Here is a 19,353-nt window from a genome sequence, read left to right on the forward strand (position 1 = left end):
GGCAGGCATCTCCTAACCATTGCGAATACCGAATACTTGTCTAATCCTCGCTCGACTTCATGAGTTCAAACAAAATTCTAGATCACTCGGTGCGAAGACTGATTCATGCGACCAATGACAGATAGCTGTTAGCCGCCCGAAGCTCACGTCCAGATTACCACCTTCACCCCGGTGGCGTCAGTACGGGCCTCATCATCTGCAGGCAAACCTTATCGAATGCGCCTCCATGCGTCCTTAATCCCATCACCACCACGTTGGTAAGATCTGCCTGCCAAAAGCCCACAGCCCTACGCAGGTCGTCGCACCGACGCATGTCATGAGAGACTGAAGGACTGTTGCACCTGCATTGCGACAATGCAATGCACTCAGATCACATTCTGAACGAGTAGTGTTAACCGAGTCACATCTTCCTGCTTGATCCAGCATCTACGAGACGGTGACGCGTTCCAGGCTACCTGACGTACTGCTTTGATAACACTATACCTGGGTGTCAACATGGTGTTGTACTCAAGCACGTTTTCTGCAGGCAGTGCATCATGTTACATATGCCTCGTTCATCGTAGTACATTGTACAAGCTACCTCCGTACCATTCAATGAGTGATTTCAGGCCCTATCGAGAAGTTTGCCGGGTCATTTTGTCCTCCAAGATAGCCTACACAGGAAGCAAATCCACCGTGGGCTTCGACGAGCAGATCTATTCCTTGCATTATTATCTTTTCACCAATCCTCACATCATACAAAGTTCATGCTATTGTGATGGCTTTTTGTACGGCTCTAGCTATCGAACGAGACGGAATCATGTGGCTAACACCAGAGAGCATTGAAGTGTAAGGCTCATAAGGCTCGAGGAAAGTGCCCCCATATTGCCATTCCAGTGTGGTGACGTATTGAGCTGTCGCATGTAAGATCCGCGCTACGGAGTTTTCTAGGGCTAGTGTTGCGGCCCTCCGGCTGGGTCAGGTACGCGAGGCTCGAGCCTTCCTTCAACTCACAGCGTCGTGGATGTTCCAAACTGCACACTACTTCGGTGCATCAGCTATGCCTTTGAGGCAAGGGGTTCACCAGACGAAGTTAACGAAGATGTACGGAATAAGTACCGCGGTTTTCCTCACACGCTTGGTGACCGAACACAAGAGCTGTGTTGCGGACTGTCGCAATACTTTGTCGTACTGCGCGAAGCTGACACCAGATAAAGCCTCCTGTCGTTGCGGGAGAGGGTGTTCTTCCATCTATTGAACCATAATGCCGAAAGCTTGCCTCCGCATGGTGAGATCGATGGCTTCATGCGCTGTCTGTCCCAAATCTCTGTTGACTAAACAGGTCACACACGGCCGACTCGGCGGCCAATTGAGCCTCAACACGGCAGCTCCTAGTCAGGCAAATCCATATACGTGACGCTCGAATGGAATGTACGGTGCGTCTTCACATATCGCGTTGTTGTTTGTGGCAGATTCCTTAGTTCCGGTGTTCTCGTCTTTCTACCTACCTACCTATCTAGGTATGTAGGTATCGTTCGGGTCGCCTTGCGTTCTGCCTATCTTCGTTGCCAGCGCGTAAAAGCTGTGTTGTTCCCGCAAAACCGTCGTGTGGCTCCGAACGGTTCGACACACCGTGGCTGCAGGATGCCGTGCGTGCCTGGGCGCTACTGTAGGTACGCGACATGATTGGGTAGACTGCATCTTCCTTGTCTCTACGAAACTGTACGACGGCTGGAAACCACCATGGAACGAAAGCGCTGTGAGCGCTTAAATGTCCATTGCAATAGGTCTCAAGTTGATCCGGACTCCGAGCAGCTCGAGCGTCCAGCGCTCTGCATGCACGCACGGCTAGGTAATCACTTCCCTCGAAGCGCAGAGTGCCCAAGCGCTATCAGCTGCAGAGTACGCGTTCGACCGATAAGCGCAGGTTCATTGTGAAAGACCGACTTTCTGTTGGAGGCCGCCAATACAGCTTTCGCACATCATTCTCAGCATCACATTCTCAGCGCCCATCTACAGGGGAACACTCGCAATGCCATTTCGGCACGGAAAGCTTCCACCAATACCATGCTCGCTGTCGCGCAGGCTGTTTGTGTCGAAGGTCATAGGGAGACTCAAACTTCGTTTCGCGACAGATTTTGCGTTAGTGAGAGAGCCAATCTACCTAGGTACTGGATCGCGAACCTTCGAAGACGAGCATCATCGCTTCCTAACCAATGTTCATGTCAAGGTGTCCGTACTTAACCCGGTCAGGTTCCAGACCTGACGAACTTTGACTACCTATAAGAGAGCTCCTACTAAAACTACTTACCTTAGGGAAGAGCACAACCTTGGATCATGAAAAGACCGATTTTGGGAGCTCTTCGTCATACGCTCTGGTGACGTACAATGATGGCGCTAGCGTGATAGCCCACGTGCCCCAGTCGCGTCGGGACGCATCACGAAGCACGCGAGCTGCCCGTCGTCGCTACACCACGTCTGCACTTGACAGCCGCATCTTTGAAGCATTCCTCTCCTCTCGCACTGGCGTCCAGCCCGTGCGATGATCACAGTATCGCACCCTGTCCATCGCCAGCATGCTTCCTCGACTCCAGAGCTGTGCCGCAGCGCCAAATAGACCTCCTGCAGCAACTGATCTACCTGGCGCTTAGTCGCCATTGTACAGAGGCTCGATAGCTCTTATCTTGGATAACTTGAACTCGACTCCGCTTAACTTACGACTCATAGTGGCCGCGATATATGAGCGAGGGCATCGTCCACCGTATTTTTAGCCGCCCGATCTTCGTGAGGAGGTCATCCATCGATAAGCACGCCATGAAGAACGTCGGCAGACCGCTCTACTCGATCTCGTACGGAGTGCGCTCCAGTGATTGCTCCCCTTCGCGCAAATCCTTCGAAAGCCTCACGATAGGCACAGATGTCGCCCGTCTCCAGACTCCCACCGTCCTACAACCCGTCCCTCAGCAATGAGCATACCACTCCGCCTCCCTCCTACCGTACGTGGACTCAACACAAGCCGTCGCTAGACTTCCCTCAACGTTTTGAGAGGAAGCTAGCTGAATACAACGCGTCACAGAATATATTCAAATGTTGGCTATTTGAGATCATCAGCGTGGGAACAAGCGCTATCTGCATGGGTAAGACTCGCATCTTCGGCGCCCGGTGTGTACATTTTCTGACCACGAAATCAGGCGCAATAATCGGACTACTATACTATCTTCATGACCAACCCTTCGACAAATGGCCTCCAGGCTTGACCATCATCACCGTGCTCTCGAAGATCGCATCTGCAGCGCTCATCCTACCCATATCGGAGGCCATCGGCCAGCTAAAGTGGACATGGTTCCACGGGAAGAACTCCAGAGATCCTTTCGACTTCGAGATCTTTGATAAAGCATCACGTGGCGCGTGGGGATCCTTCATGCTCTTATGCCGCACCAAGGGCAAGTCGCTCGCTGCTCTGGGTGCACTCATAACAGTCCTACTACTGGCGATTGACACGTTCTTCCAGCAAGTGACAGATCTTTCAGAGCGCTGGAAACTGCAGGGCGAAAGCTACATTCCACGTGTCGTCCGATATGAGCCTATCATGGAGTTCCTCTACGACACAAGTTTTGACAACAACAATCCATCGTCGATAGTGAATACCGATCTTAAAACAGCGTTGGCCCCCTTCTTCTACGACAAGAACGGCACTTCGCCCCTTAAGATTGGAAACGCTACCCAGGCCCAGATACCACTGGGATGCCCTACCAGCAATTGCGAGTGGCCGCCTTACGAGACTTTGGCGGTTTGTAGCGCTTGTGAGGACATATCGCATCTGCTCGAGTACGCTTGTCTCAACATGGGAATGGACTGGATCAAGAATTCGACTGGCCCTAAAAGGAAAGAACCCTATCCTATAGGTAAGTTTGCCACTTGATCTTCAAGCACGTTCGTGCCCAATGGGTGAGCGTTCGCTAGTCCCTCGCGTGGGTCTGGCCGGCAACGTGCAGCAGCCGATGCAGACCAATACCAGGCCATCCGCTAATGATACGTACTACAGGCACTGCTTGCGGCTACTTCCTAAACGCTACCAGTGAAGACCCCGTCCTCATGTCAGGCTTTCGCGTTGAGAATGGCACCGACTCGTTGCATGGAGAGACCCTCCTCATGCGAACACTACCGCTAGTTACGAACCCTTCCAGGCATTCACTCTACGGGGGGACCATAAACTTCAAACACATACAGTACCCTATATTGGACGCGCTGATCGTCAGTTCTTTTGACGGTACTGCGGACAGCGTTCATGCGAAGAAACCTCCAGTCGCCCAAGAGTGTATGCTGTCATGGTGCGTCGAAACGCTTCACTCGTCGTATGCGTCGGGAGACTATAAGGAACAAGTGGTCGATACCTTTATGAATACTACGAGTGCGGAATGGCCATGGTGGTCTTATGACATCTACGAGCAGCAGACGACCTTTACCGAGTTCCGATCAAACATCAGCATACATCCCCCATCTCAAGACAACAGCGCCATCCCTTTCGGTGTTTCGAACGACACAGTTATCGACCTAGCTCTCATTCTCGACGAGATATTCCCTTCCTTCATCACAGTCGCCAACGCGACAGCGCCGCCCTTTGTGAAGATCAGGACTGCCGCTATCGATAACGTCTTTTCCCGTCTTGTTCGCTTCAGCCCTTGGCTCGCTCCCAATAATGTCACCCTTCACATGCAAAAAATGGCCCGGACACTCACCAACGTAATGCGGTCAGACATAAATTCTAATGAACTTGTCGTTGGGGACGCGCGGGTCTTGGAGACGTATGTCGCAGTTCATTGGCCGTGGCTCATCTTTCCTTTGATCATGTTACTCTTGAGCATTGTTTTCCTGGTCGCCACCATGCTGAAGACTTCCAGCGTTGATCACGGCGACATCGGCATGTGGAAGACTTCGGCAATGCCGACATTGATGTATGGTCTGCCACAAGACATGCAGAAGGACGTTATCTCCTCCTCCACAAGGTCTGGAGGAGGATCTGACAAAGGTTCTCGCAAAGTACGGATTAAACTCTTGCCAAAGCAAGGCTGGAGAGTATCTGGGCATGTACATTCAGCGGCGAAGGCCCCTCCGGGTTTCATATAGCTTCTACATGATGTTCATGATGCAAATATCCATACGACGAGCCCCTCCAAGTTGTCACTAACAGCAAGAACTTGTACTGGACTGGTACCCAGGCTGTTTTCGATACAACCCGCTTAGAAGCTTATTCTATGGCCGATGCTGTAATCGACGCTAGGCACGTGACGTACCGTTGAGGCATGTATTGTCAAAGTACCCGTGAGTGTCATGAGGGGATTATGGAAGTCGCGTCGCATCGCCAGACTAATGCCACAACAAGGCTGGCGGGTGTCTGGAGCAGTTCAGCCTGCAACGACAGCTCCACCTGGTTTTATATAGCTGCAAAGTCTTGCTCGTTATACACACATGAGAACGATGGAGATTGTTAAATCGCGCGCCGAGATCTGTCTGTGATCCAGTCGTACGCGACAGCCATGTGAGACTCGGTACTAATCGCTCATGCAGCCGATATGTTCGACTGTCAGGGTAACAGCTTAACATGACAACGAGCCTTGTGTCTGTCTTGCGACGTAGTCGGCGTCAAAGCCAGCGGTAAACCAACCGGTGTTATTGGCTCAAACCGCCAAGCCACACGCGAGATCAACGTGGTTAGACAAGCAAGTCTGCACGACCATGGACTCGCAGCTGCTCGGCGCCAAAGCCGCTGCTCTAACAGCCTTTTTCCCTTGCTGGCAGATCTACCTTACCCCCCGCGGCTGGATATCTTTAGTTTTAGGACGTGCGATCGCTGCGTCTAGGAACTGTCGAGCTAAGCCACATCCCCGCTAAAGGTTTACAATGTATGGAGGGTTCATACAAGAGCGTGCCACCTATTTGATGGCACGCTTTCTTCATTCAGCAACTGTCAGGCATATCACCATTCGACTCACACATCCTCAATGAGTGAACCACCCAGTTACACATCCGCGATCTCAGAACACCCACATAATCATATGCCGACACTACCTCAATACCAATTCTCAAGACACCCGCCTCACAATGCGCACATCTTGGAACGCGATGCGCCACCATCGACCACTTTCGATGAGGTCGAGAAAAAATCACTAGACTTGGTACAGCGCTTGGAGAAGAAACTGGCTGAGTACAACGCGTCTCAGAATGTTTTCAAGAGATGGCTTTTTGAGACTGCCAGTTGGACAGTGAGCGCGTTGTGCATGGGCGCCACCATCGGTATCTATGTATCGATCAGTGGGGAGGAGATGACCAAGAGCGAACGACTTCTCACGATAGCCAATATCTTAGGCAAGGTTGCATCCGCTGCCCTTATCGTACCGACATCTGAGGCACTCGGGCAACTAAAGTGGCATTGGTTTCATGAGTCCAAAGCTATGTGGGATTTCGAAATCTTTGACAAGGCATCCCGCGGTGCATGGGGGGCTGCACTACTTCTATTCCGGACGAAAGGAAGATCGCTTGCTGCGTTAGGGGCGCTTCTCATCGTGCTACTGCTTGCCATCGACACCTTTTTCCAGCAAGTGGTAACCTATCCGGACCATTGGGCCATGCAGAACTCTTCCTGTTCGATTCCAGTCGTCAAGAAATACCGTCCACCTACCTCGAAGTTCTACATCAAAGCTGAAGAACAGGGGTTGTATGATGAGGTATCTGCCCCTATCATCAAAAAGTACTTTTATGGGAACGGCACACGATCTACACAGCTGGGCCGAGGCATTCGTCCAGAGATTCCCTTATCGTGCCCTACTAGCAACTGTATTTTCCCTGAGTACGACACTCTTGCAACGTGCAGCAGCTGCGCGGAGGTCTCTCACAGTCTAAACATCACGCACGCATGTCTCAACACCACGATCGACTGGAGTGCCTACTACCAAGGTCCGATAGAAAGTGTTCCGTATCCAAACGGAACCGTGTGCGGGCATTTCCTCAACATCACTTCGATTACACCGCTTCTTCTCTCGGGATACGTGGTACTAGAAAACGGAACGACAAACACTACTGGCGAGGCTCTATTGATGCGTACAGTTCCTCTTTCCGACTTTTGGACTAGAGACCCCTTCTACGGCTCAGGCTCTGTCGCCTTCAAGAACATTCGTTATCCAATCTATGACGGACTTATCGCATCCGCAGCGAATGGTATTGGCAGTGTCTTCCGACACGAGCCCCCTGTAGTCCACGAATGTGTACTGTCGTGGTGTGTTCAACGCATGAGATCCTCGTACGAATCGGGTATATACAGCGAGAGCATCCTTTCAACGCATCTGAACATCGCCACCGACCCCACACCATGGCCTTGGATCGTTACAAAGCGGGAGTCTGGCACAGATTTTGTTTATGCGCCCAATGTGACTCTCGATGTTCCATCGCAGAGCTTGCCAGGTGCAACCTCACCCGGCCCCAACATCACGTATACAATCTGGAACGAAACCGTCTGGAAAGTCAACGCCATTTGGGACGATTTCTTCCCAGCATCTTATACGAGCAACAACTCGGCGATGCAGCCAATACTCAGGTTTCAGAATTACGAAAATGGCCCTGCTACGCGATACATCGACTTCAATCCCTGGCTAGCACCTAACAATCTTACACATCATATGGAGAGGCTAGCTAGAGACGTGACCAATGTCATACGCTCTAATGTTGATAGCAATGAGATGATAGCCGGAAAAGCATACAGCATGGAGAAATTTGTCCATATCAATTGGCTGTGGTTGATATTCCCACTCCTGCTACTCGTGCTCAGCCTTGTGTTCTTGGTTGCTACTATCATCAAAACTTCGAAGGACACCGAGACAGGTATATGGAAGACTTCGGCGATGCCAACGTTGATGTACGGTCTACCGCAAGATATGCGGAAGGACAGTACCTCAACCACAAGCTCGGGTGGCGCATCACACCACGATCCCCGCAAGGTCAGAATTAGACTCTTGCCAAACCAAGGCTGGAGAGTGTCTGGACAGGTGCAGCCAGCACCGACAGCTCCACCTGGTTTCATATGACCGTAGACCTTTGCCCGCGATGTTAAACTATAGACAATCAAGTCATTCTGATAGAACTAAATTGCATGTAATGAAAAACCATATCTGGCACGTTTTGCCAAGCAATCGTCATCGCGGAGCCAATCTCGCTTGCCGAAGCCCAGCTCCAACGCGTCCCGCTGACCCTCGCTCCTTGTGTCCCCATCCCGACTTCATCACTCAAATTTCGACTCCCCCTTCGGTCGCCGGAAGATCTTCGCTTACTACTGCATCCAAGGTCGCTCTATTCGTCTGCGCGATGTGGCTATGTCGGTCTCCGCGCCGAGGTCGGTAGCTGGCATCCAGTCGCCATGCCGCAGCGCTAACAGCAAACCTCCCATAGGCGCACGATAACGAAGCGCATGCCCAGCCACGAGAATGGACACGCGCAACTTGCGCTTCGCTTCTGTGATACCTGGCTAGGTAGTAGAAGATGATGTTCAGCCTATACAACTCCGCAGGCGCCGGTCTGCGGCCATCTCGCTTCCAGGAATCGATCGAAACACCTTCTTGCCCGCAAGACGTCTACCCTTCATGTCTCTCACCGAGAACCACGATACACTCTACAGCAATATACGCCCCACGTCGATGGCTCCAACCTCGACAGCAAGACGATCTTATCTTCCCCACAGTTCACCACAAAGTGGGGAATACCGAGGGCCACATTCGCCTGAATCGCTCGACCCTCCGGAAAACGAAATGCCATCGCTAGACTTTACACAACGAATCGAGAGGAAATTAGCGGAATACAACGCCTCTAACAACGTCTTCAAGAGATGGCTGTTTGAGATCTCGAGCTGGTTAATCAGTGCATGTTCAATGATCTCAATAGTCCTGATATGCCTTCATATCAAAGATCAGCCAATACTCTCCACGAATAGCGCGTTCATTACCGGGATCAATGTGCTGGGGAAGATCGCGTCTGCTGGATTGATAGTTCCGACAACCGAAGCGCTCGGTCAGCTGAAATGGAATTGGTTCCACAACTCCAAGGCTATGTGGGATTTCGAAATATTTGACAAAGCTTCTCGTGGACCGTTAGGAGCGTTAATGCTCCTTTATCGCACTAAGGGTCGTTCACTAGCAGCACTCGGCGCTCTGCTAATACTCCTGCTACTTGCTATAGATACATTCTTTCAACAAGTCACCGAAGTATCCGACCGATGGACCCTCCAGGCAACTCTCGCGGCAGTGCCTAAGGCGTACAACTATGAATCGACCTATCCGAAAGAGTACCTAGATGGATATGAGAGAGCAACAGACGATAAAGACACCTTCTTGACAATCGAAAAGTTTTCCTACGGCGAAGGCATACGTCCAGTCGTGTTCGGAAACGCCGTTCGCCCCGATATCTCAATCGTAAGTGATACACGATATGTCATCTCGATTTTCTTCCACCGTTGATCTCCACGCTGACCAGCTACGTCTAGTCTTGCTCGACTAGTAACTGTACATGGCCCTTGTACAAGACACTAGGCGTTTGCAGTCAATGCATGGACATATCTACTGAGCTCTCGTTTGCGTGCTTGACGCAAACTGTGGATTGGACCGCAGATTCAAATGGATTATTCGATCTTCAGCAGCCGTACCCTAATGCGACAGCGTGTGGTTACTTTCTAAACGCAACAAGCGACAATCCGACATTGATGTCAGGATACCTGTGGGACGAGGCCAACTCGGTCGCGGGCGAAGCCCTCACGATGCGCACTTTTCCACTGACTCAAATTATCACGAAAGAGCCTTTATACGGCAACGGCTCCATTCATTTCAAGCACATACGCCACAAGATTCAAGACGTTCTAATCGTCTCATCGAGCGATGGGTCAGCTGAGGCGGTGTACCGAAATGAGACGCCTGTGGCACAAGAGTGCCACTTGTCTTGGTGTGTAAAGACCATGAGCTCGTCATATACTTGGGGCGGGTATATTGAAGAAGTAGTTGACACTGTCTTCAACACCACTTCTGGTCCATTTCCTTGGGAAGCCTATCCTTACCAGACCGAGGCTGAGAACGGTACCGATATCTTCTATATGGAGAACATAACTATCAAAGCGGGAGAATTCACCGGCGATGGCAAGCTTGCCAATTTTGGGACGTCAAATAATACTGCCTTGGCGTTGATACAAGGCTTCACAGATATATTCCCCGCATACACCACTCAGGCCAATGAGTCAGCTTCCCCAATCCTGCGCTACAAGACATGGAAGACGGGTTCTCCATGGCACCAAACGCTCTTCTTCAACCCATGGCTTGCTCCAAACAATGTCTCGGGGCACATGGAACGATTAGCCACAGCTCTGACCAACGTCATACGATCAGCGCCTACCCGCGAGGATGTCGAAGGCCACGCGTTTTCTAAGGCCAACTTCGTATCAGTAAGATGGGCATGGCTTACGTTCCCACTTCTCTTACTGGTCCTAAGCTTTGTCTTTCTGGTTTCGACAATAATCAAAACCTCCAAGGATACGGGTGCCGGCATCTGGAAGACTTCCGCGATGCCAACCCTCATTTACAGCTTGCCGAAAGAGGCGCAAACCCAGTTCACCAAATCACCAACTTGGAACAATTCAAAAGATACCAAGAAGGTTCGCATAAGATTGCTACCGAAGACAGGATGGAGAGTGTCCGGCCAGAGCCAATTGAATCGTTCTCCACAACTACCACAACCTGCTGTTCAAGCACCACGTGGCTGGATTTGAGCTATGTTACCTCGCCCTGTATGGCTGAATACTGTGTATAATATATAACATAAGTACTACTTGAACGGCAAAGCCGGACTCCCCACGGGGTGCACATAATGGACGTTTTTACAATTTGATCTGTCAAGCGATCAGACAGTCAGAAGAGTGTGCAGACACACTACTCTATCTGATGCATGGAGCATGATCTAACGCATCTGTTCGGACCCACCGAGGGTTAATTTACAGATGTGACGCCACCCGCAGAAATCTCCTGCTCGATTGCGGCGTGGTCGCGGGCCGTCACATCCTTCCGGCGTGACGCCTTGTGTTGCAACGTCGACGCGACGCGAAATGCAAGGAATAAGCATGCACGACGTGTTCATCACACGAAGATGTGCAATCATTGGAGTGTGGACGGAGAGCATGATGTCTCCAGGATGAAAGAGGCAAGCTGAAACGCAAAAGCCTGTGGCTTCAAAGACGGCAGCGGATTGAAGCACTGTGGAGGGGTAGGTGGAGATGAGTATGTTGTGCAAGATTTTGCATGTCATTGCGGCGTGGGTGTCAGGATCGAGCATATATGACATGCTGCGATTACAACACTCAGGCTGATACGAAAAGTGCACCACTGTCCAACCTCTCTTTTCATAAGCACATCGACCCAAGCTTGGAGAGCTCCATCGTTGTGGAAGAGCATCAAAGCCTTTTCCATAGCCATTGACACTGTATATCCCCGACCGCCACCATGCACGGATACAAGGTCCTCCTCTTTGCGACCCTCGTGCTCCCCATCTTCGCCGTTCCCCTTCAAGGCTCTACCGTACGTCTCACCCTTCAGTCGCATATGGAATTTAAACTGACACCCGTACCAGATTCTGCAGAAAGACCGAGTAGCCGAACGAAACAACGACCTTGTTGGGGCCACTATCCTTCCCAGCCCACCGGAGCGAGAGCCTATCATCAATCTGGTGGAGCGAGCCAGGCGTATCGGCGGTAGTGGCTTTACCCCCCCGAAGAGGTCGTTAGAGGATGTCGAGAAGCGAAAGAATCGTCCCAATGGAGGTGGGTTTGGCCTCCCTAAAAGGCGTCTAGATAGCCTAAAGACCCAGGGGATAACTCGTCCTGTTGGCGGCTGGGAGGCTCCGCCTTCAGAAGACAGGCTCGAGACACGTACAAAAAGTCGTACTGGCCAAGGCTGGGATAATGGAAGTCAAGGGAGCCACGAGGCACGCCAAGAGGCCAGCGACGATGAGGATCTTGTGGACGAAGTCGATGTCGATGCTCTTGGCTTTGGTGGAAGCAAGAGGGGTCTACGTGGTACAGGCGGTTCTGGCGGTCACAAGAGAGGGTTGCAACTTCCTGGTAAGGGAGGAGGTGGCAAGAGGGGATTAAAGTGTCCTGGTAGCGGAGGAAGTAAGAGAGGGTTGACCCCTGCCTGTGGAGGAAGCAAGTGAGCGCACGAGCATAGTTCCTCGTCCGTTCGTAAAGCAGTAGCTGTAGTTTCCTTGGTTCCTTGGTTCAAGTCACTTTCCAAGTAACACTGGATGTTCTTAGTCTCACATGGAGCAGGCTGTTTGGACTGTGTTTTAGATCTACAAAGAGCGAGAAGAGATCGTCTGACGCTGTCCAGCTATGATTTCATTGTGATTAGGCCTTTGACACCTCTGCTCTTGCTCTTAGTATGCTACAACTATCCATATGAACGGCTTTTCACGAGCTAACACGCTTGTCTTGCATCACTTCCTCTTCTGATACAAGTGTAGTAGGTCATGGAACTATGGTTTGAATTGGCTATAAACTGCGCTTCATTTTAGACCTTCAAGAGCAGTGTATGCTTCTTGGCAATGTGATGTGCATGGGAATCAGATCTACAGAATTGCCTTGTAGCAAGCGCTTCGAGCGCTTGGGAAGTGATGAATTGGTGTGATCAAAGTTACTAGGAGCGATGGGATGCATTTCGGTGCGTTCTCGGTCTCGTGTGCTATGCCGCTAAGCGCCATGGGTTCCCACTTATGTCAGTGACTGGGTTTCAGCCTACCTAATTTGTACCCACCATTATGCTCTCTTGGCTTTCTTCCAATAGTTGGATAGATTGCACAAGACACCATGGTCTTGCGTGCCTGGACAATGCAATAGAACCTGCATCGGCGGCATCCAAGGCGATCATCAGGGTGAGGCGCGGTCGCGATTTGAGGCGCCAACATCCTGGATACACTCACACTTGGTAAGCCTGATCCATAGATAAAGTCGTAGGCAACTCCCTTCGTTACTGGCAATAGCTTCATCAACTGAAGCGCTCCAATTCTCCTGGTCATCGAAGTCTCAGATCAATCATCTTCATTCACGCATTTATCACTACAAGCATCCAATATGCGCGTACTCGCAGTCACCGCAATTCTTTCTTTCTCTCTTTCTGTTCTCGCGGTGCCTGTCGCGAACGCTGAGGTATGTTATTCTGCAGTCATATCACCGAATGTTTGCTTACAGTAGTATAGATAACTCTCATCGAGCCCTTGGAAGCACGCAGCCAGCGAGTTAACCCCGACGTTGGTCTTATAGGACGGGCGGTAGTCGATGGAGAGGACTCTATCAAAGCTCGGGGCAGAGTCAACACCGGTACAGGACGGCCGAAACGAGAGGCCGAACCCGAGGCTGAAGTTGAGGCCCTGGTCAACCGTGGTCACATTGTCCCATATCCAAGCACGGCCCTTGCGATTCCAGTAGGCGACTTGGTTGAGCGAGCCCGTGGCTCCCGCCCGGGTGGGGAGGAGAGTGCTGCTGATCCCCGCAAGTTCAAGACCGCTGGTGATAGTCGACGAGAGGCCGAGACCGTTGAGCGATCTATGAAGAATCCGGGAGGTGGCATCCGTGATGATTCCGAGTCGATCATGCTCGGCAGCCCTGGTGGTCATCGACGTGAAGCACACCCAGAAGTATGGGGTAGCACCACTCGTCGGGAAGCTGTACCAGAGGCCAAAAACGGATTGAACGTTGCACCAGGTGGCCCTTGCCCTCGTGATGCGTCGCCCATCAAAATTCCACCAAGTGGCTGCCGTCGGGATGCTGCTGCCCAGCCTAACAGAATCGGCGGGGGTACTAGTGGCGGTCGACGAGATGCCATTCCAAGAGGCATTCGCGGTAGTGGTGCTAACCCACGAGGCGTCCGTCCGGGCAACGGGAACAACCAATAAGATGTCACTGCAGAGATGGTGGAGGCTCGTGGGAGGTACCGAACCTCAAGCCGTCGTGTTTGATCGAGGAAAGCCAGAGAGGACAATCGGGCAGATTTCATTTCTTTGGTTGTTGCGAACTCTTTCTGTACCACAAGATCGGCTCGGATACCTCAAGGACCTGCTGGACATCAGGCGGGAGGTATCCAGCTATCCTGTATCTCTTTACAATAAACTACACAAGTTTCCATTGGAAGTAGCTTTAGGTCCATCCCGGTCGTGGTTGTCTTGGCAATTGTCGTGATGTCGAGGCGAGTGTCACGTTGTGCTCTTTCGCTCTGGCTTTTGGAGTGCCGGTGCTTCCCGAAGACATTCTCCAACACTTGGCTAGTTTTTTGCATTTACATCACGGGAGAAGGCTGTATGGGTACAGATTGTATCGAGATTGTTTTAAGACGAGCTATGAGTACATGAAGCCGGCATACGCCGGCAGTATCAAAGATCAATGCGCAGCTGATATGGTTCATCGCAGCAGCGATATCAGTAGACCACACGAATGCAGTATGATAGACCAGCAAAGCCAGTATCGTGGACCAGCAGAGCTAGTATCAGGGACTAGACGAATCTAGTATTGTGACTGGTCCGAGACCAGTATCAGGCAATGTATGCACCGCTACCAGCGGCAGAACCTCGCTTATTGATGCTGACGCGAGCTTAGCTCCGAGCAACAGCATCATTCAGAGTATCGAAGGATTCATTGCCCAACTCCTTCGTAGGGTCAAATGTCCTCGCCGAACTATCTGTATGTTCGAGGGCGTCGAAGTGGAGTCAAATTGTCGGCCTCGGCGTATTCTGTGCTAAGACTTGGAGTCTCTGGTCGATGGAGCCATCCTATGGGTGCCGGCTGGCAGCATAGCAGCTTCATATTACGACTTCGATCGAACATCTTGGGAGGGCGGATTGACCAGGGACGGATCAAGGTTCCGGCTTGATGAATTGGCTATTGTATGGAACATTTGTCGAAGTCTGGCCAAGTTGCGCACTGCTCTGCTGCGGAGGCGAAGCCTGGTTGTGCTCATTCGCAGGCATGTTCGCACGATTGCCGATCAAAATAGAAGCTGACGCTTGCTGTAAAATCTCCGCAATCTGCTCACGCACTATCGAGGTAATTAGGGCTCGGAGTTCCGGCGTATCGACGGGAGTGCCAGTAGTCGTATTCGAAACAGGTCCGCTGGCTTGTTGTGCAAGGTACTCGTTCACCTTTCGCTCGGCTTCCATATAGATGTTGTGCGAATCCTCGAATTCGTTGACTTGATCGACCTGCAAAGAATACAAAGGAATAAGCTCTTCACCATTCCTTATTATCTCAAAAGTTGTGCTACGATAGTCGCGCGCGAGTGCCATAGCCATATCGTAATCAATCTTGTTGGATGCATTGGGAGTGTAAACTATCTGAATCAGTATTCCGGTTTTATTGAAAGAACGAGCTGACTGACATTTCCTCTTCTTTCGCGACTCCGTTCCCATTGAGTCCTGCGCATTGTACGCGCCGTATCGCACATTATTGTCGGATTGGTGAGAGTTGGAATAAGCTCCGCTGCGTTGCGAATTATTGGCGAATTGGTTCGAATTGGCATACTGGTTTGAATTGGCGTGTTGGTTCGAATTGGCGTATGGGTTCGGGTTGGCATATTGGTTCGGATTGTTTTGGTAAGGGCTATTGTGGCCCTGGTTGGGATAGTTGTTTTGGAAACTGAAGTTTCCGCGACCGGCCATTTCACTATACATGTCAGCGCTCGTCTGCGAGATGAGAATGTGGGGGGTACTTACATTGTGTGTGAAAAGGCGAGGAGCTAGAGAGGCCAGGGAAGCTGCGATAATACAGCGGCAGGTGGGGGACAGCGTCCAATTGGGGTTAGCGTGGAACCTGGATAGCGACTTCCAGCAGCCGAGCGCGATACCCAGGCACGTGCCAGGTAACAACGCCAGCAGAGATTGGAACATTTCTACATCGTGCGCAAAGCCGCGAAATTCGAGAACATCTGGATAGGTCGCGTCCGATGTGAGGGCTAACATGAATGGCGGGTAGGAGGTGATAGTGGGTTATAAAGTACATACATTCTACCCGATATTTCGTCGCGTTGCACCTTTGGCACCACCCACTGGAGTGCTCATTTTCTTCATGGGCGCGACACAAGCATCGTCTTCGACAACTGCATCACTTTGCTCGCATTATAGCACTTTTCATCTGTCGCTGAGGGCGGCGTAATTGCTCACCTCATTAGCGTGTTTACGCGTTGGACTTTGACGCGTCAATCGCTCTGTTATCGCGAAAAAGACGCGTGTCCATCAGCAGCCTATTACCTCAACGCCTACGCATAACTCGTTCATCGTCCATCGCCTATTGGCGGCAGTATATCGATTGTTCTGCTGTCCACTCGCCTGTTCACTTACTTGCGCATAGCGTCGCCAGAGGTGTAGAGCTTCGCCGCGGTTGCAAGTACTTAAGTATCTGGAGCGTTGCATAACCACCTCGTTCTTCGATTGAACGCTCTAGTCTAGGCTTCTCGGAAGTTTGCATTCGCCTCTAAACTGTCTTGCCGACTTCATGATACCATCGCGATCGCTTGCTTGCCACAGCGCAGCAATGTATTCTGCAGCACTGGTATGACGCTCAGCAGAAATCTGAGGCTGCGACATACATGCTGCCGAAGCATTGACTCGTTCAAATGTACACTGGCGACTACCTTTACCGAGTTACCAATCCCCAAATTTGGACGCTCAAAATTACCGCCGGAAGACTTCAGATTCGAGTGCGGTGGGGAGACTGGCTCCGGAGCGCAGACGGTCTATGGAAGCTAGGCTCCATTCTGACTAATGCCAGGCCCCATTCAGGCCCCAGTCAGAGTGGTACCAGCAACCGTGGAACGTACAAAGGACAGCTGGCAAAGCGAAGAATACTTCACTAAATTGCGCTCACTTCTTCTGGAAGTGTCTTGTCATTCCTCTTCCACCCAAGCTTGATCTTCACGAAGCATCCTCCGACTCGGCCATCATGAGTGCAGCGGTATCCACGATCCTGCCTATCGAAGCTGACCAGTCCAAGCTGGCTGATGATCCCAGAGGTCTTCTCCTACACTCGTTCTACGAGCCAGACCGCGACATCGAGGATTTCACTGCCAGAGAGTTGAAGATACGCTTTGGGATATACAAGAAGAAAGATCTGGCAAATTTCCCCGTAAGAAAAGCTCCCTCGTACTCAGAAGCGGAGCAAGCAGCATTAGAGCTTTGGAGACAGCGAGTCAACCACCATATGACAACGCGCATATCACGTTATAGCATTGACTGCTCCATGAGAGAACGCGCGACGAGTGTGCCACGGGCGTTGCCACCGGTTAACCGTTCAGAGCATCAGGTGTTCCAGATTCCGGAACTACTAGACTTGATTCTTCTATTCGCAGGCCCACAGGCTCAAGTACGGACGCTGCAGGTTTCGAAGGACTGGCGTTCCTCTGCCATATCTGTTGTGTCAAATCCAAAGAACATGGCGACATTCCGCTCTCTGGCTCATCTGGCGCCCATCGAATATGGGCAACTCGTCGATGATGCCACCAAGATCCTACCAGGGCCAGATTCACAGGAGGTTGAGCAGTTCAGTCATCATGTGGACCACATGATTGGTTTGCGGAACGAATCGTACCCACGAAGATATGTCTATTTTCCAGCTAGGCTTGCACAACTGGATGGTCTGCCACATGAAATCGCCCAATCGCTCAACCAAATGGACGTTGCCCAGCGTCACGAATACTGCCACGGTAACACGCGCACGGTAAACCGTGATACAGACCTCTATTGGCTAGACTTGTCGCAATTCGAGATCAACCCTTACTTCGACCTATTGTTCTCAGAGAAGGACCGTATGCTGCACCACTTGGGCAGATGGGAGATTGGCCTACGTGCCAACGCGACACCGGAGACACTCGTGTTAGGCAAGTCAATGTCCGAGCAGCTCTTCATTCAAGCCATCGGAACGATGCACGTTACAAGCCCACCTTGTCGAAGTCTGGGCATATACTGCTACGACAACTGCGCCTATGCGTTACGCGGCACGCATATATTGCTGAAGAGGATACACAACGACAACGGCATACGGGTTGCCGAGCTTCTTGATGCGCTTACTACTTGCGCCCCTGAATTGCTAGCAAAATGGGTCGAATGCGCCGAGCACTTCCGCAAGCGAATAACAGACGATGGACACTGGGTCGACAATGTTTGGCTGATACCGGGTACGCCAAGGTTTCGCATTCATCTGGATAACTGCGATATGCCAGTAGAAGTACCTGACATCGAAAGCGTCAACACAATACAACTGGCAAATGCTGTTGAGGCAGCTTTTGGTGCTTCTCTAGGGTACCAAGCTCACATCACACGCACCGCTTATATGTCAGCGGAGTTACCTAGAGCGACGAAAGAGGGCGAGTGGCTACCGGAAGAACTGTTTGAGCCAATGAAGACCGAGTGTGGACGTTCAAATATCAACTGGGATGCGTGAGAGTTATGAGAGTTAGTATGGTTCTTCGAGGCATCACTGGCACGCTTCTAACCTTCCTTTATTTCATTCTTGTTAACACAGGCATACTCAGATCATAAGCTTCATCTTCACACGCGAGGTGAGCATATGGGAAAGCCTCCTTGTTCCAACTTAGTTACAACATAGATCTTCAAAGTTACCGTTCTAATCAATGACCAGGGGATTATCCCTTTTCTCTCCCAAAATGAACAATGATTCGGAATCAAACCTGGAAGATCTGCTATCCTCTTAGCGGTATGCGTGATTTCACTTTGCCACTCTTGACCTTCCCCAAGCCTAGCATCAACATAGCCTCAGTCCGTTGGTAGCTGCAGCATCTCTGATTTGATCGATAGCTGCTGCAAGTCTTAGGCTAATCTCACACCCTCTCCGGCACACCAATTCGACGCTGGAAATACCAGTGATTCCATGCAGTCGATGCGAACCTGCACTCCCTCCCATCGTCTGGCGCATCTCTCAAAGTCTTCGCGAAATCAGTCCTTGGATGGAACTCGCTGCAACGGTCGCACCACAGCATCCCAGGCAGATCCCAGCTTTTGTTCTCGAGCATCAGTCGAGAGGCGAAGACATCGCGCCTCATGCGTCGCCAGTATACCAGTAGAGCGGGTTGATCGAAATAACGTCGGCGTTGCAAAATTGCGGTATGCCTGCAAGTACGAACGAGCGTTAGGAGGTCGGCGGGAGGGAGATACATGGCGATTTGCTCGAGAAGCTCATTAGGTAGACGGTATAGTGCAGACTCTCGATGATTGCGGTTCTCGATACGAAGGTATTTCCTTTGTGTCTTGAGATTGTGCCACCGCCCTATAATCGCTTGCAGATACGAGTTATTTTCC

The 19,353-nt window shown here is 51.2% G+C and overlaps 5 protein-coding genes across 5 annotated transcripts; 4 read left to right on the top strand and 1 right to left on the bottom strand.

Moving 5' to 3' along the window:
- Positions 1-3,112: 3,112 nt before the first annotated feature.
- J4E88_003716 (uncharacterized protein) lies at positions 3,113-5,106 on the top strand (the record flags this gene model as incomplete). The annotated part of the gene is made up of 3 exons (XM_049397364.1): positions 3,113-3,116; positions 3,231-3,884; positions 4,025-5,106. 3 exons carry the CDS (start codon positions 3,113-3,115, stop codon positions 5,104-5,106), a joined length of 1,740 nt encoding a protein of 579 aa, XP_049256752.1.
- Positions 5,107-11,501: 6,395 nt separating this feature from the next.
- On the top strand, positions 11,502-12,210 carry J4E88_003717 (uncharacterized protein; the record flags this gene model as incomplete). Its single annotated transcript, XM_049397365.1, has 2 exons — positions 11,502-11,576; positions 11,629-12,210. The coding sequence occupies 2 exons, from the start codon at positions 11,502-11,504 to the stop codon at positions 12,208-12,210; spliced, it is 657 nt and encodes a 218-aa protein (XP_049256753.1).
- A 916-nt stretch (positions 12,211-13,126) lies between these two features.
- On the top strand, positions 13,127-13,947 carry J4E88_003718 (uncharacterized protein; the record flags this gene model as incomplete). Its single annotated transcript, XM_049397366.1, has 2 exons — positions 13,127-13,201; positions 13,252-13,947. The coding sequence occupies 2 exons, from the start codon at positions 13,127-13,129 to the stop codon at positions 13,945-13,947; spliced, it is 771 nt and encodes a 256-aa protein (XP_049256754.1).
- Positions 13,948-14,901: 954 nt separating this feature from the next.
- Positions 14,902-15,702, bottom strand: J4E88_003719 (uncharacterized protein; the record flags this gene model as incomplete). Its single annotated transcript, XM_049397367.1, has 1 exon — positions 14,902-15,702. One exon carries the CDS (start codon positions 15,700-15,702, stop codon positions 14,902-14,904), a length of 801 nt encoding a protein of 266 aa, XP_049256755.1.
- Positions 15,703-16,981: 1,279 nt separating this feature from the next.
- On the top strand, positions 16,982-18,478 carry J4E88_003720 (uncharacterized protein; the record flags this gene model as incomplete). Its single annotated transcript, XM_049397368.1, has 1 exon — positions 16,982-18,478. One exon carries the CDS (start codon positions 16,982-16,984, stop codon positions 18,476-18,478), a length of 1,497 nt encoding a protein of 498 aa, XP_049256756.1.
- Between the last annotated feature and the right edge of the window lie 875 nt (positions 18,479-19,353).

The sequence above is a fragment of the Alternaria novae-zelandiae genome, assembly GCF_023758075.1.
Source record: "Alternaria novae-zelandiae strain BMP 2774 chromosome Unknown scaffold_6, whole genome shotgun sequence".
Taxonomy (NCBI): domain Eukaryota; kingdom Fungi; phylum Ascomycota; class Dothideomycetes; order Pleosporales; family Pleosporaceae; genus Alternaria; species Alternaria novae-zelandiae.